Source organism: Nerophis lumbriciformis, linkage group LG08 (assembly GCF_033978685.3).
Source record: "Nerophis lumbriciformis linkage group LG08, RoL_Nlum_v2.1, whole genome shotgun sequence".
Lineage (NCBI taxonomy): Eukaryota > Metazoa > Chordata > Actinopteri > Syngnathiformes > Syngnathidae > Nerophis > Nerophis lumbriciformis.
This window is the reverse complement of record NC_084555.2, coordinates 17,774,189-17,790,614: the sequence shown is the minus strand read 5'-3', so window position 1 is coordinate 17,790,614 and position 16,426 is coordinate 17,774,189. Positions and strand designations below refer to the sequence as shown.

General features: G+C 39.3%; 2 protein-coding genes across 2 annotated transcripts in view; one reads left to right on the top strand and one right to left on the bottom strand.

The window, feature by feature from the left end:
- degs2 (delta(4)-desaturase, sphingolipid 2) overlaps window positions 1–4,798 on the bottom strand; it is a 57,976-nt gene extending 53,178 nt beyond the window's left edge. Inside the window, exon 1 of the mRNA XM_061968359.1 lies at window positions 4,714–4,798. The gene's annotated coding sequence lies outside the window, so the exon portion shown is untranslated. The remainder of the gene's footprint in view (window positions 1–4,713) is intronic.
- A 4,231-nt stretch (window positions 4,799–9,029) lies between these two features.
- On the top strand, window positions 9,030–16,372 carry yy1a (YY1 transcription factor a). Its single transcript, XM_061968352.2, has 5 exons — window positions 9,030–9,647; window positions 10,426–10,576; window positions 10,650–10,710; window positions 13,347–13,505; window positions 15,628–16,372. Exons 1-5 carry the CDS (start codon window positions 9,146–9,148, stop codon window positions 15,808–15,810), a joined length of 1,056 nt encoding a protein of 351 aa, XP_061824336.1. The 5' UTR covers window positions 9,030–9,145; the 3' UTR covers window positions 15,811–16,372.
- The last annotated feature ends 54 nt before the right edge of the window (window positions 16,373–16,426 follow it).

The window sequence follows — 16,426 nt, the reverse complement described above, 5'->3', positions numbered from 1 at the left end:
AAAACATAACAATGGGGAAACATTAAACAACACAAAGAACATAAAATACATTAAAAGAGCACAGAACTTATGTCAAGTTTGTGTGTTACTGTGTGCTTAGCTATTGTGTAGCTGCTAAATCTTAGCAGCCTATATCCAAACATTTTGTAAATGACTTCACAAATATGCAAGAGACAAAACCTTTGTACTTATTATAGGACATTTAGCTTGTACATGACTGTCCTGCTTTGCACACGTAAACGCGTTACCGGACTGCTTGCATTGGAGATTTTGGATGTGAGCCGATATGATCTGATACTAGTTGTTTTTTTTCTGATGTCAGACCGCTATCCGACACTCCTAAATCAGGGTTTCTACAGTTTTCAGCGCATCCAAATTTCTGCTTTTTAATGCAGCATATATATATATATATATATATATACATACATACATACATACATAATTTATATACATACATATATACACATACATATGCATACATACAGTACATACATATAAATATATACATACATACATATATAGCCATCCATCCATTTACTATACATATATATATATATACATATATATATATATATATATATATATATACCGTATTTTCCGCACTATTAGCCGCACCTAAAAACCACAAATTTACTCAAAAGCTGACAGTGCGGCTTATAACCCGGTGCGCTTTATATATGGATTAATATTAAGATTCATTTTCATAAAGTTTAGGTCTCGCAACTACGGTAAACAGCCGCCATCTTTTTTCCCCGTAGAAGAGGAAGTGCTTCTTCTTCTACGGTAAGCAACCGCCAAGGTAAGCACCCGCCCCCATAGAAGAAGAAGCGCGCGGGTATTACGTTTCATTTCCTTTGTGTGTTTACATCTGTAAAGACCACAAAATGGCTCCTACTAAGCGACACACTGTGGTTCTAGCTTGCCATGCTAATGGCCAGAAACTTCCACCCATGGTGATATTCAAAAGGAAGACCTTGCCAAAAGAGAACTTTCCAGCCGGCGTCATCATAAAAGCTAACTCGAAGGGATGGATGGATGAAGAAAAGATGAGCGAGTGGTTAAGGGAAGTTTACGCGAAGAGGCCGGGTGGCTTTTTTCACGCAGCTCCGTCCATGTTGATATACGACTCCATGCGCGCCCACATCACAGATGGTGTCAAAAAACAAGTGAAGCACACAAATACAACACTCGCCGTCATTCCGGGTGGATTAACCAAAGAACTCCAACCGCTCGATATTGGTGTCAACAAGGCATTTAAAGCATGACTGCGAACGGCGTGGGAACAATGGATGACCGAAGGCGAACACACATTCACTAAGACAGGGAGACAGCGCCGGACGACATACGCCAACATCTGCCAGTGGATCGTAAATGCCTGGGCGGATATTTCGGTCTCAACTGTGGTCCGAGCTTTCCGGAAGGCAGGATTCACGGAACTGCTGGAAAAACAACAGCGACACTGACTCTGATGACTTCGACGAGACGGAGTCTCGTCGAAGTCATCATACAAGTCATACAAGTCTTTACACCATTTTGGATCCCGTATTCGCCCAACTTTTTAATTCGGACACCGTAGGAGAAGAATTCGAGGGATTTATGAATGAAGAATAACTTCAGAAAGTGAGTGTTATGTTTATTTTGTGTGTTGTGACATTAACGTTCGAGCAACATTAAGTTATTGCTATTGCTCTGCACTATTTTGAATTTTACTATGTTTGTGATTGCACATTTGCACATTACCGTACATTTTGGGAGTGAACAGAGTTGTTAGAACGCTGGTTTTTAATATATTATTAAAGTTTAACTGACCTATCTGACTGTTTTTTTGACATTCCCTGTAGCGCAGTTAGATGCGGCTTATAACACGGGGCGGCTTATAGGTGGACAAAGTTTTGAAATATGCCGTTCATTGAAGGCGCGGCTTATAACACGGGGCGGCTTATGGTGCGGAGAATACGGTATATATATATATATATATATATATATACATATTAGGTGTGTGGGAAGAAATCGATTTGAATTCAAATCGCGATTCTCACGTTGTGCGATTCAAAATCGATTCTCATTTTGTAAAAATCGTATTTTTTTTTTAATTAGTATTTTTTTTTTTTTTTTTTTATTAATTAATCCAACAAAACAATACACAGCAATACCATAACAATGCAATCCAATTCCAAAACCAAACCCGACCCAGCAACACTCAGAACAGCAATAAACAGAGCAATTGAGAGGACACACAAACACGACACAGAACAAACCAAAAGTAGTGAAACATCCATCCATCCATTTTCTACCGCTTATTCCCTTTGGGGTCGCGGGGGGCGCTGGAGCCTATCTCAGCTACAATCGGGCGGAAGGCGGGGTACACCCTGGACAAGTCGCCACCTCATCGTGAAACAAAAATGAATATTATCAACAACAGTATCAATATTAGTTACAATTTCAACATAGCAGTGATTAAAAATCCCTCATTGACATTATCATTAGACATATATATATAAAAAAAAAGAACAATAGTGTCACAGTGGCTTACACTTGCATCGCATCTCATGAGCTTCACAACACAATGTGTCCAATATTTTCACAAAGATAAAATAAGTCATATTTTTGGTTAATTTAATAGTTAAAACAAATTTACATTATTGCAATCAGTTGATAAAACATTGTCCTTTACAATTATAAAAGCTTTTTACAAAAATCTACTACTCTGCTTGCATGTCAGCAGACTGGGGTAGATCCTGCTGAAATCCTATGTATTGAATGAATAGAGAATCGTTTTGAATCGGGAAAAAAATCGTTTTTGAATCGAGAATCGTGTTGAATTGAAAAAAAAAAAATCGATTTTGAATCGAATCGTGACCCCAAGAATCAATATTGAATCGAATCATGGGACACCCAAAGATTCACAGCCCTAAAAATGGTGTGCCTCCGTATTTTTTTTTTATGAAAAAAATGTGCCTTGGCTCAAAAAAGGTTGAAAAACACTGGCCCAAGTCATATTTTAAAAAATAGCATTAAAGATACAGAAAACATTTTGAACTTATTGTACTTTTTTCCATTTGCTGGCTTTCATTTTTCCGAAGGGCAGGACTGAGTGAAAACCCAGGCACACAACTAAAATCTTAATTTTGACAAAATTGTAATGTTTTAATAAAATTAACTTAAGGTGTAGTTGTGGTGAGAAGTAACACAAGCAGCATTTCTGAAGGATTTAAATGATTATTTTTCTGTCACTAGCGCATTGCAAAAATAAAGAGGAGTAATAATAAAAAGCGCACCTAAAAAGAAGCGAGGGAAAATAACTAAAGATGCACACAGAATGTGTAGAGAAACAGAAATTGCACACAAAAGCTGTGGAGAGGAAACAGTTAATACTACACAGCAACGTCGCAGCAGAGCCACAAGGGGGGGGGGGGGGGGGGGGGGGGGGGGGGGGGGGGGGGGGGGGGGGGGGTCCTCTCCAAGGTTTCTCATTGTCATCCCACTGGGTTGAGTTTTTCCTTGCCCTGATGTGGGATCTGAACCGAGGATGTCGTTGTGGCTTGTGCAGCCCTTTGAGACACTTGTGAGTTAGGGCTATATAAATAAACATTGATTGATTGATTGATTGATAATACATAAATATATATATATATATATATATATATATATATATATATATATATATATATATATATATATATATATATATATATATATATATATATATATATACACACACACACACACACACATTTTTAGTTGTCTGTTTTGATTGCATTTTTATGTATCTGAAATAAAGTTAGAAAAAAAAAAGAGCTGTGATTGGTCGGTTTTTAAGACATCATTTCCGGGGCTCACACAGCTCACTTTCGGAAACGTCTTCTCCTACTGTTTTGGAGCAAATGTGCACATTAAAAGTGACTGTTGTTTGAAAATGATTAGTTCCAACTCCAACATTAAAGGAGTATCACTACTCCACACCGTAAAACGTGTTGAAGAGAATCGCATGTAGGTCCCGCCTGCCTGTACCAATACAAAGATTGTAGATGACTGACAAGAAGCTCACTCTGTTCATGTAATTCAAATAAATGTGCTCAGGTGCTGAGAGCGATGCACAAAGTGAGACCTCGTTATCAATTTTAAAGTCAGAAACGAAGACGTAGGAATTTATCGATGACGTCAAAATAATTGAGTTAATTATTTAATTATTGACTATCAGCCCAGGCCTGAATTTTTTTTTTTTTTTCAATGTCTCTGGACATCAAATGTAATGCTTTTTTAATGCCATTTAAGGCCTTAATTTTTTGCTAAATCCATTTAATTACTTTTAATGCTTTTTAATGACCCACCGAAACCATGTAAATGGTATTAGTAGTAGTTAACAAAATGAATGATGTGATATTTCCATTTTGATTAAAGTTTAATTGGATAACTTAATTGTATACTGGAACAACAGAACTGATCAATAAAAAAAAGCAATTTCAGAGTTCTGTGTGTATATAACAGTACAGCTGTAACGTTACAATGCAGCAAAATTATGTGCTTTAGTCCAAAAATAATAACTTGCAGTTTCGTTATTTACATAAGAATAAAGCGGTTATTACTTAAAACGTCACATAGAACCAAGAATATGATTCAATAATGATATATAGTACCAAGAAAATATATAGACATATTTGTTTTTGTTTTTTAATTAAACGAGCTATTTATGTGTCAAAATGGGGTGTTTACCTTGAAGTCGCTTGAACGTGTTTTGATTCAGATCACGCGAGACTTGGTAACTGGAGCAGAGTGGCGACGTTTTGGTTGTCTGTTTTGATTGAATTTTTATGTATCTGAAATAAAGTTAGACAAAAAAGCGCTGTGATTGGTCGGTTTTAAGACATCATTTCCGGGGCTCACACAGCCCACTTTCGGAAACGTCTTCTTCTACTGTTTTGGAGCAATGTGCACATTAAGAGTGTTTGAAAATGATTAGTTCCAACTCCAACATTAAAGGAGTATCACTATAACACACCATAAAACGTGTGGAAGAGAATTGCAAGTAGGTCCCGCCTGCTGGTACCAATACAAAGATTGTCGATGACTGACAAGAAGCTCACTCTGTTTTTTTTCTCATTGTCTCTGGACATCAAATGCAATGCTTTTTAATGCCATTAAGGCCTTTTTTTATTTTTTTTTATTTTATTTTTTGCAAAATCCATTTAATGACTTTTAATGCTATTTAATGACCCACAGACACCATGTAAATGATATTAGTAGTAGTTAACAAAATAAATGATGTGATATTTCCATTTTGATTAAAGTTTCAGTGGAGAACTTAACTGTGTTCAATTCAAAATAGTGTTCAATTTCAGAGTTCTGTGTCTACATAACAGTACAGCTGTAACGTTACAATGCAGCAAATTGTGTGGTTTAGTCCAAAAATAATAACTTGCACAGTTTCATTATTTACATGAGAATAAAGCAGTCTATTACTTAAAAGGATGTGTCAGTTTTTCATTTCATTACATTTCATTTTTTTTTATTTATCTCCTTCATTGATGTGCATCTTTGATCGATAGACAATTAAACCTCAGAAACAAAACACACATTTACACACCAATGCCTGAGAAGGAGCAGGATGAAGAAACATCTTATATTTTCCTACCCCCTTCAACATAATATATAGTCTTATTTAATGGATATCATACAAACCAAACAAATACATCCAAATATAATGAAAACAAACAAAAAAACACACACACAAAAACACAACAAGTGCAAAACTTCATGAAGTACAAACCGAACAAAAAAAGAGTAATATACACCTCACGGGATGATATAAAACAAATACAAAAACAAGACAAAAAAACAAGTAAAATAATCAATATAAAGCAAAATGTAGACACTTATGGTTGTCCATATGATCTTATTGTTCTGTCTTTATATATTTTTTTCAATTTGAATATATTTTTACAGTCTTTTATCTCATTGTAAAGAGAATTCCGTAGTTTAACCCCCACCACTGATGTACACATTTGTTTTAAAGTTGTCGTTGAATACTGATGTTTGAAATGACCTTTTCTTCTACGCTCTTCATTCTCAGAAGTGATGACAAACATTTTTTGTAAATTTGCTGGTAATGTTTTACTTTTAGCCTTAAACATAACTAGAGATAAAAGATAAATGCTTTAGAATGCATTAGCCTTAAACATAACTAGAGATAAAAGATAAATGCTTTAGAATGTGATATCGGAAATTATCGGTATCTGTTTTTTTTATTTTATTAAATCAACATAAAAAACACAAGATACATTTACAATTAGTGCACCAACCCAAAAAACCTCCCTCCCCCATTTACACTCATTCACACTCATTCACACAAAAGGGTTGTTTCTTTCTGTTATTAATATTCTGGTTCCTACATTATATATCAATATATATCAATACAGTCTGCAAGGGATACAGTCCGTAAGCACACATGATTGTGCGTGCTGCTGGTCCACTAATAGTACTAACCTTTAACAGTTAGTTTTACTCATTTTTATTAATTACTAGTTTCTATGTAACTGTTTTTATATTGTTTTACTTTCTTTTTTATTCAAGTAAATGTTTTTAATTTATTTATCTTATTTTATTTTAATTAATTTAAAAAAAAAAAACCTTATCTTCACCATACCTGGTTGTCTAAATTAGGCATAATAATGTGTTAATTCCACGACTGTATATATCGGTATCGGTTGATATCGGTATCGGTAATTAAGGGTTTGGTCAATATCGGAATATTGAATATTGGCAAAAAGCCATTATCGGACATCCCTCAACATAACACATAATGTCTGTACCGGTAACTTTACTAGCTCCTGTAGTTTCAATAAACCAGAATTAATAAATAATATGTTAGTGTGTTCTAAGTAATCTACTTTATGAATAATCCTTATACCTATTTTCTGTAGTTGATACAATGCCTTCATGTTACTCTTATACAGGGGTGTCAAACTCAAATTCAGAGTGGGCCAAAATTTAAAACTGAACAAAGTCGCGGGCCAAGGTTGAACAAATTAACCTTTTGATAGGGACCCAAACAAGTTTTGCATTGAATATTGAACAAGCAAGGCTTATATCACTTTATAGTGACATGCAAAATCGAGTTTCAAATAATAATAATAATAATAATAAAAAAACTCTTCCGGGACGCTAAAAAATACACCCCCCCCCCCCCCCCCCCCCCCCCCACACACACACACACACACACACACATACACACACCTTGTAGCGTCCCGGAAGAGTTAGTGCTGCAAAGGATTCGGGGTATTTGTTCTGTTGTCTTTATGTTGTGTTACGGTGCGGATGTTCTCCCGAAATGTGTTTGTCATTCTTGTTTGGTGTGGATTCACAGTGTGGTGTATATTTCTAACAGTGTTAAAGTTTTTTATTCGGCTACCCTCAGTGTAACCTGTATCGCTGTTGATGAAGTATGCGTTGCATTCGATTGTGTGTGCGTGTAGAAGCTGCACATGTTATGTGACTGGGCCAGCACTCGTTGGACTGTCTGAAAAGCAGATGTGACGATTTTCGGGAGGGCCGCTGAAGTTTGGAAGACTCCCGGGAGGGTTGGCAAGTATTAGAATTAGCGGTGAATGCGGTGTTACCGCGGCTCCGCCGCAATATATAATTGGCGGGCCATCTTTAGTGTTAATTTGATATTGCCTCAAGGGCCAAGTGAAATTACACGGCGGGCCAGAGTTTGACACCCATGCTCTTATAAGTGTTCCCCCACACGTAAAACAACTTGCACTGAGCCTAGTCTATAAAATCCGCTACACCTCCCTAATACCGAAGTACATGTCAAACTACTTCCTTAACGTAAATGACCGCCATAACCACAACACCAGGAGGAGCGCCACTAACCACGTTAAACCCAGATTCCGAACTAACAAAGGTCTTAACTCATTCTCTTTCTATGCCACATCAATGTGGAATGCACTCCCAACAGGTGTAAAAGAAAGTGCATCTCTATCCTCCTTCAAAACCGCAATAAAAGTTCACCTCCAGGCAGCTACAACCCTAAACTAACACCCTCCCCGGATTGTTAATAATCAAATGTAAACAATCAAATGCAGATACTTTTTCTTATGCCTTATGCCTCTCTCTCTCTCTCTCTCTCTCTCTCTGCCCACTACTTGCTGTCCATATCCTACCAAGTCAGACCTACACTGTTCCAATATCCATTTCTCTGTTCTCAATTGTTGATGTTAAACCCAGATTCCGAACTAACAAAGGTCTTAACTCATTCTCTTTCTATGCCACATCAATGTGGAATGCGCTCCCAACAGGTGTAAAAGAAAGTGCATCTCTATCCTCCTTCAAAACCGCAATAAAAGTTCACCTCCAGGCAGCTACAACCCTAAACTAACACCCTCCCCGGATTGTTAATAATCAAATGTAAACAATCAAATGCAGATACTTTTTATGCCTTATGCCTTATGTCTCTCTCTCTCTCTCTGCCCACTACTTGCTGTCCATATCCTACCAAGTCAGACCTACACTGTTCCAATATCCATTTCTCTGTTCTCAATTGTTGATGACTGATGATAACAACCAAACCTAACCCCCTCCGCCGCCATCCACACCCCGGATTGTAAATAATGTAAATAATTCAATGTGATGATCTTGTGTGATGACTGTATTATGATGATAGTATATATCTGATAGTATATATCTGTATCATGAATCAGTGGACCCCGACTTAAACAAGTTGAAAAACTTATTCGGGTGTTACCATTTGGTGGTCAATTGTACGGAATATGTACTTCACTGTGCAACCTACTAATAAAAGTCTCAATCAATCAATCAACACAGTAGCTGATATATGGCCCGTCACATAGAACAAATAATATGATTTAATAATGATAAAATAGTATCAAAAAAGGATATAAACATATATATATATATATATTTTTTTTATTAAACCAGCTTTTTATGTGTCAAATGGGGTGTTTACCTTGAAGTCGCTTGAACGTGTTTTGATTCAGATCACGCGAGACTTGATAACTGGAGCAGAGTGGCGACGAGACTAGGCGCGCTAAGAGATGTTGTCGGAGAGGGAGGAAGTAGAGTAGACACAGAGAAGCCGGAGTGTGGAAACATAACATTGGAAGGTGGAAATACGGCATAAATCATGGCATCGGGGGGTACCCTGTACATCGAGTCGGACGGCTCTGATATGCCCGCTGAAATAGTGGAACTGCACGAAATCGAAGTAGAGACCATCGAAACAACTATTGTCGACGAAGACGGGGAGCACCAGCCTATGATCGCCTTGCAGCCACTTGACACGGACGATCCACACTCCATTCACTCGCACCAAGAGGTGATCCTGGTGCAAACCAGGGAGGAGGTGGTGGGCGAGGACGACTCGGAGCTGCACACGGATGACGGCTACGACGACCAAATCCTCATCCCGGTGCCCGCCGTGGGGGAGGACTACATCGGACAACAGACTCTGGTAACAGTCGCGGGGAGAAGCTCGTCAACGGGCCGGATGAAGAGGGCTGGAAGTGCAAAGAAAGCTGGCAAAAAGAGCTATTTAAGCGGGGGAGAACTCGGCAGAAAATGGGAACAGAAGCAAGTCCAGATAAAGACTTTGGAAGGGGAGTTCTCGGTCACTATGTGGGCATCGGGTAAGTTTGGGAAAGCTTTCCCCCTTCGCTTTGTTCTCAGTGTGTGTGTCGTGGGACGAGGGCCCCACCGAGGCCTTGTCTTCCGACAAACTTGCAGCAAATTTCGGACTTAAAGCTGCCAGGGCTTCATTTGGAGTGTTTTTGTTTTTATGGGAAGCCATGTTTTATGTGCCGATGGGCGCCGCCATATTTCCCCGGTCTAGAAAGTATGGCGGCCCGAAAAAATGGCGTTTATTTGGCCGACGAAGATGGCGGCGACAGTGGGGGCGAGTGCTGCGCCGGCTCCGCTAGGCCGCTGTGGCGCAGTTCACTTCGCGAGCCGCAAAGGTGGGGGCGATGCCTTCAAGTACCCTCGTTTTTTTTTTGCACAGCATATAGCTTTGAACTACTTTCACATTAAAGCGAATTCTTTGACATGACATATATTGTGTTGAAACGTTTTTTCTACGAATGTTTTGCTCTTCAACCGTACATTTTATCACGTGTGGTCGTGCGTTAGCTTCGCTTTTCGTCTAAAGTACTTCGTCAGCTATTGCACTATTGGAATCGATTAGTTGTTTATATATGGCAGTTTGCATAAAAAGCCCTTTGATCAGTGTATTAAGATAAGCACTCGACAGTTTACAAGTGCATGCAATTTACGAGTTCACAAAAATGCAACACCTTTTGTTGACATTACTGATAATTTTGTTGAGTTGATAGACTAGTCTAATGGTGAAAAAATCGCAATCGCATTTATTCCACTTGCCTTTACTGACATCTCCACGATTTGATGCAGATGACAAGAAAGACATTGACCACGAAGAGCAAATCACGGGTGAAAACTCGCCTCCAGATTATTCCGAGTATATGACGGGCAAGAAGCTGCCGCCAGGGGGCATCCCAGGCATTGACCTGTCAGACCCCAAACAGCTGGCAGAATTTGCGAGGTAAGTTCTGATCATTTGTCTCATAATTGAGGATGTGTCATGTAGCATTGAAACATCCCCATATTCTGAACAGAATGAAGCCAAAGAAAGTGAAAGAAGACGACGCACCCCGGACGATAGCCTGTCCACACAAAGTGAGTAGCCTGATCTTCGTTTTTTTGACATTGCCACGATAAATTATGAACTTATGCATTTTATTTTGTTGTATTGAAGATTTAGTACAAGAGCTGCATCATAGATGATCACTACTGTGAGTAGATTGATGTGTAAACAGCAGCACAGAGCCAATAATAATAATCACATCCAAAGGAGTGTGCTGCAGATTTTTTAACACACATTTCATCTAAAATGTTGTGCATTTGTAACAATGTTTAGGCCAACACTTGTCCACCCAATGTGCAATTTGTACTTAATGCAGACAAACATGCGCAGCATAGTCGAGTCAAAAATGACTAAAATAATTGCTCCTCAAAAGTTGTAGACTCTGCGTGCACGATATAGACAATGTACATGATAAATACATTTGGCCGATAATAGAGCTTTTAATACTATCGCCATACTTCGATAATGTCTCCTGCAAGTTTGACAGCGAAGTCATCCTTGGTGCTATGTAGCGTCTTTGCGAGCTTCTAAAATTAATAATCCTCGCCTCCATGACTAGAGGACAATAACGAGCTAAACATGCTACAATACGCGCCATAGAAGGATACAAAAATGCATAACTAACTGCTAAGGTGGCGCTGTTAAATTAAACCGGTGTGGGCGGATTAATATAAATGTAAACCGTAACAATACCAAGTGTATATTTAACAAGTTACAACAGTGAATAGGTTGATACTTTTTATTATCCACCAACTCGCTTATTGTCCTTTTTGTCATAGTTTACAAGGGAAATGAGAGCCAATAGTGGATGTAGCTTTTTTTGTACATAATAAATGGAAATAAGTACATTTAATTATTAATTATATTGTTGGATTATAGCTGTGAACAAAAATGGAATAATTTCATAATGATCCTAAACAATTTTAAGTAGCATCATTGGTATGACCAATTCTGCCCTTGTAATTACTTGGTATTGGATTGATACCCATAATTGTACTGTAGTATCACCCAAAACTCAACTAAAGTTACCAAACAGAATACCGTATTTTTCGGACTATAAGTCGCAGTTTTTTTCATAGTTTGGCCGGGGGTGCGACTTATACTCAGGAGCGACTTATGTGTGAAATTATTAACACATTACCGTAAAATATCAAATAATATTATTTAGCTCATTCACGTAAGAGACTAGACGTATAAGATTTCATGGGATTTAGTGACTAGGAGTGAAATATTGTTTGGTAAACGTATAGCATGTTCTATGTGTTATAGTTATTTGAATGACTCTTACCATAATATGTTACGTTAACATACCAGGCACGTTCTCGGTTGGTTATTTATGCCTCATATAACGTGCACTTATTAAGCCTGTTGTTCGCTACTCTTTATTTATTTTAAATTGCCTTTCAAATGTCTATTCTTGGTATTGGGTTTTATCAAATAAATGTCCCCAAAAAATGCGACTTAAACTCCAGTGTGACTTATATATGTTTTTTTCCTTCTTTATTATGCCTTTTCGGCCGGTGCCACTTATACTCCGGAGCGACTTATACTCCGAAAAATACGGTAGATGTTATTACATTTTAACAGAAGTGGAGATGGATCTGCATTACAACAACTATGAGCAGTTGATTAGCAAGTTGAATAATACATTTTGAGAAAATAATACAACTAGACATTTGGCAGCAGGGTGACACGGGTTAATGTGTCTGCCTTACAATACGAAGGTCCTGGGTTCGATCCTGCGCTCGGGATCTTTCTGTGTGGAGTTTGCATGTTCTCCCCGTGACTGCGTGGGTTCCCTCCGGGTACTCCGGCTTCCTCCCACCTCCAAAGACATGCACCTGGGGAGAGATTGATTGGCAACACTAAATTGACTCTAGTGTGTGAATGTGAGTGTCTATCTGTGTTGGCCCTGCGATGAGGTGGCGACTTGTCCAGGGTGTACCCCGCCTACTGCCCGAATGCAGCTGAGATAGGCTCCAGCGACTCTGAAAGGGAAAAGCGGTAGAAAATGGATAGTTGGATGGACATTTTGCAATATGTTAATGCATAAGTCAGCCATTAAATTAAATACATTAAATGGTTCCATCCATCCATTTTCTACCACTTATTCCCTTTGGGGTCGCGGGGGGCGCTGGAGCCTATCTCAGCTACAATCGGGCGGAAGGCGGCGTACACCCTGGACAAGTCGCCACTTCATCGCAGGGCCAACACAGATAGACAGACAACATTCACACTCACATCCACACACTAGGGCCAATTTAGTGTTGCCAATCAACTTATCCCCAGGTGCATGTCTTTGGAGGTGGGAGGAAGCCGGAGTACCCGGAGGGAACCCACGCAGTCACGGGGAGAACATGCAAACTCCACACAGAAAGATCCCGAGCCTGGGATTGAACCCAAGACTACTCAGGACCTTCGTATTGTGAGGCAGATGCACTAACCCCTCTATTATCATTTATATACCAAATAACATCGATATCGCAAGAGACTCCAATTTACTGTATATCGATCGCAATATACATTATAGACCAATTACAAATGTTTTCAAATAAATTAGACTCACAATAATCCACAGTTGTAACCAGTGGCACGCTTGCTACAATCGACATGTTCAATTATCCTAATGTATGTTGTCACGTGTTTTTTGACTGATTTGTGTACTCAGGGCTGCACCAAGATGTTCAGGGACAACTCTGCGATGCGAAAGCATCTACACACCCACGGGCCTCGCGTGCATGTGTGCGCTGAGTGTGGAAAAGCCTTTGTGGAGAGTTCCAAACTGAAAAGGCATCAACTCGTACATACAGGAGAGAAACCTTTCCAGGTGGGTGTCTTCCTGCTGTCATAACTTAAAGTACCAGTAGAGTGGAACCACAAGTTGCCTCTATATTGAAGCTATTATCATATACTGTATATATCTGATGAATAACACCGAAAGACTTGCAAAGTTTGCAAGTAAATAGATATGATCAAAATAGTATCAATCTCACAGAGATTCCCAAGATATTTTGAGAGATAATGAGCTAGCCAGACACGTGATCGCGTGACGTAGAGGTAGGAACCACAGATCCTTTCATCACCAACAATGCAGACTTTGTGAGAGCCAACAACGATTACTTTAAGAAAAATTATTATCCAGAACCTTATAGTTTCTATCCTGAGTATAGGGAGAATGAGCTGCAAGTTTTAGAAGCGCTGCGTAACAGATTCAACTTTTGTGAAACAACATGGAGCATTATTGCTAAGTGCTAAACAAAAAATACAAACTACAAACATAATCAAACGATAGTTTACGCGACAATGTCTGCTTTTATTTCGATGACGACTGATAGGATGTCCATATTTTCCCGTTTGTATAAAGAATGAATCATGATGCACACAAAGGGTTAACAAGGAAAAGTCTCCCTGCAGATTTTCGGTTGTGTGTTTGTCTCTATTTCACGCTGAACAAATTCTAGATTTATGGATAAACCCTCCTAATATCCAGATGAGAGGCACGATTTATAATCTACAATCACTTTGACGAGTTAAGACACAATGATGCAGGAGCAGCAGGACATTGCTTTTCTTCTTATACGTATTGTTCTTTCCTCTTAAGTACTTTTGTTCAATCAATCAATCAATGTTTATTCATATAGCCCTAAATCACAAGTGTCTCAAAGGGCTGCACAAGCCACAACAACATCCTCGGTACAGAGCCCACATAAGGGCAAGGAAAAACTCACCCCAGTGGGACGTCGATGTGAATGACTATGAGAAACCTTGGAGAGGACCGCATATGTGGGTAACCCCCGCCCTCTAGGGGAGATCGAATGCAATGGATGCCAAGTGGGTCTGACATAATATTGTGAAAGTCCAGTCCATAGTGGATCCAACATATCAGCGAAAGTCCAGTCCACAGTGGATCCAACATAATAGTGAGAGTCCAGTCCATAGTGAGGCCAGCAGGAAACCATCCTGAGCGGAGACTGGTCAGCAGCGCAGAGATGTCCCCACCAGATGCACAGGCGAGCGGTCCACCCCTTGTCCCGACTCTGGACAGCCAGCACTTCATCCATGGCCACCGGACCTGTGTAACTCCCCCTCCACAAGGGAGAGGGGGGCAGAGGAGAAAAGAAAAGAAACGGCAGATCAACTGGTCTAAAAGGGTGGTCTATTTAAAGGCTAGAGTATACAAAAGAGTTTTAAGATGGGACTTAAATGCTTCTACAGAGGTAGCATCTCTAACTGTTACCGGGAGGGCATTACATAGTATTGGAGCCCGAATAGAAAACGCTCTATAGCCCGCAGACTTTTTTTTTGGCTCTGGGAATCACTAATAAGCCGGAGTTCTTTAAACGCAGATTTCTTGCCGGGACATATGGTACAATACAATCGGCAAGATAGGCTGGAGCAAGACCGTGTAGTATTTTATACGTAAGTAGTAACACCATAAAGTCACATCTTAAGTGCACAGGAAGTCAGTGCAGGTGAGCCAGTATCGCGTAATATGATCAAAGTTTCTTGTTCTTGTCAAAACTCTAGCAGCCGTTAGTTGTTATATGTATTAATTTACGACTTAGAATGCATAAAAAAGAAAAACATGTCTTATTTGGATTTTGAATGATAGACAGCACATCTCTCAATTTTTTGTGTATTTCCAGTATGACTGATGTGATACCCTGGTCAGAGTACAGATGTGTTACTCCAGTGACGTCAATCTACGTAAATTAGCGAAGACGTTCGGAGCGGAATATTCAAAATGGCTAACATAATTTGTGGCATTTTGTGACGTTTACGCGGTATTTTCACATACTTGGCGGATTATAAATAGAATTGGATATGGTTTAATGAATACAATGACAAACAAGCATATAAAGTCAACTTGTTTTTCCACTCTACTGGTACTTTAAAAAAGCCCAACGTCTTGTTACTAAGTGCACTGACTGACTCTTTTCTTTCTCCAGTGCACGTTTGAGGGCTGCGGCAAGAGATTCTCTCTGGACTTTAACTTGCGCACACACGTGCGTATTCACACGGGGGACCGCCCGTACGTGTGCCCCTTTGACGGTTGCAACAAGAAATTTGCTCAGTCCACCAACCTGAAGTCTCACATTCTCACACACGCCAAAGCGAAGAACAACCAGTGATTTAAGCAGACCTTGAAAGAGGCCCACATACACTGGAGGACACACGCTGCCTTGACTGAGACAACTGACATCCTGACCGCCTGCTAGAGAGAACCATTTCCCCTTTGTATCAATTTTCAACCCAAACCCTTAAAAGAGACTTATTGGTAACACGTGCAGAAATGGGACCCTCGCAACACTTGAGACCTCCAACTCAACCCGACTCTGGCGCTACCTGAATTGAACACTTTCTACCGGTCACCTCATGGTTCTCTGCACATGAAATCTTATTTATACCTGAAGAGTCAGATAAAATGTTTTTAGACATTTGCAATGACGCTCAGCAGTTAACTTTTTTCAATTTTGTACTTCTTTCCGAAGTGTGCATATTGTACACTGACATAAGCGCTGTGGCAATTGAGAAGATCCCTGTTGCTCTTCTTCAGTTATACTTTCCTTTTGTGAGTGTGTTTGGACGAAGGATTGGATTGTTTTCCTTTTGTACAACGCAATATCGGTCATGTAGATAAAAATGATTTTCAATAGTAATCAATGATTAAAAAATGTTTTTTCCCCTAAACAATGTCTTTCTTAATCCCACAAGTGACCCTCTTTACTCACTGGGCTTGCACAATTT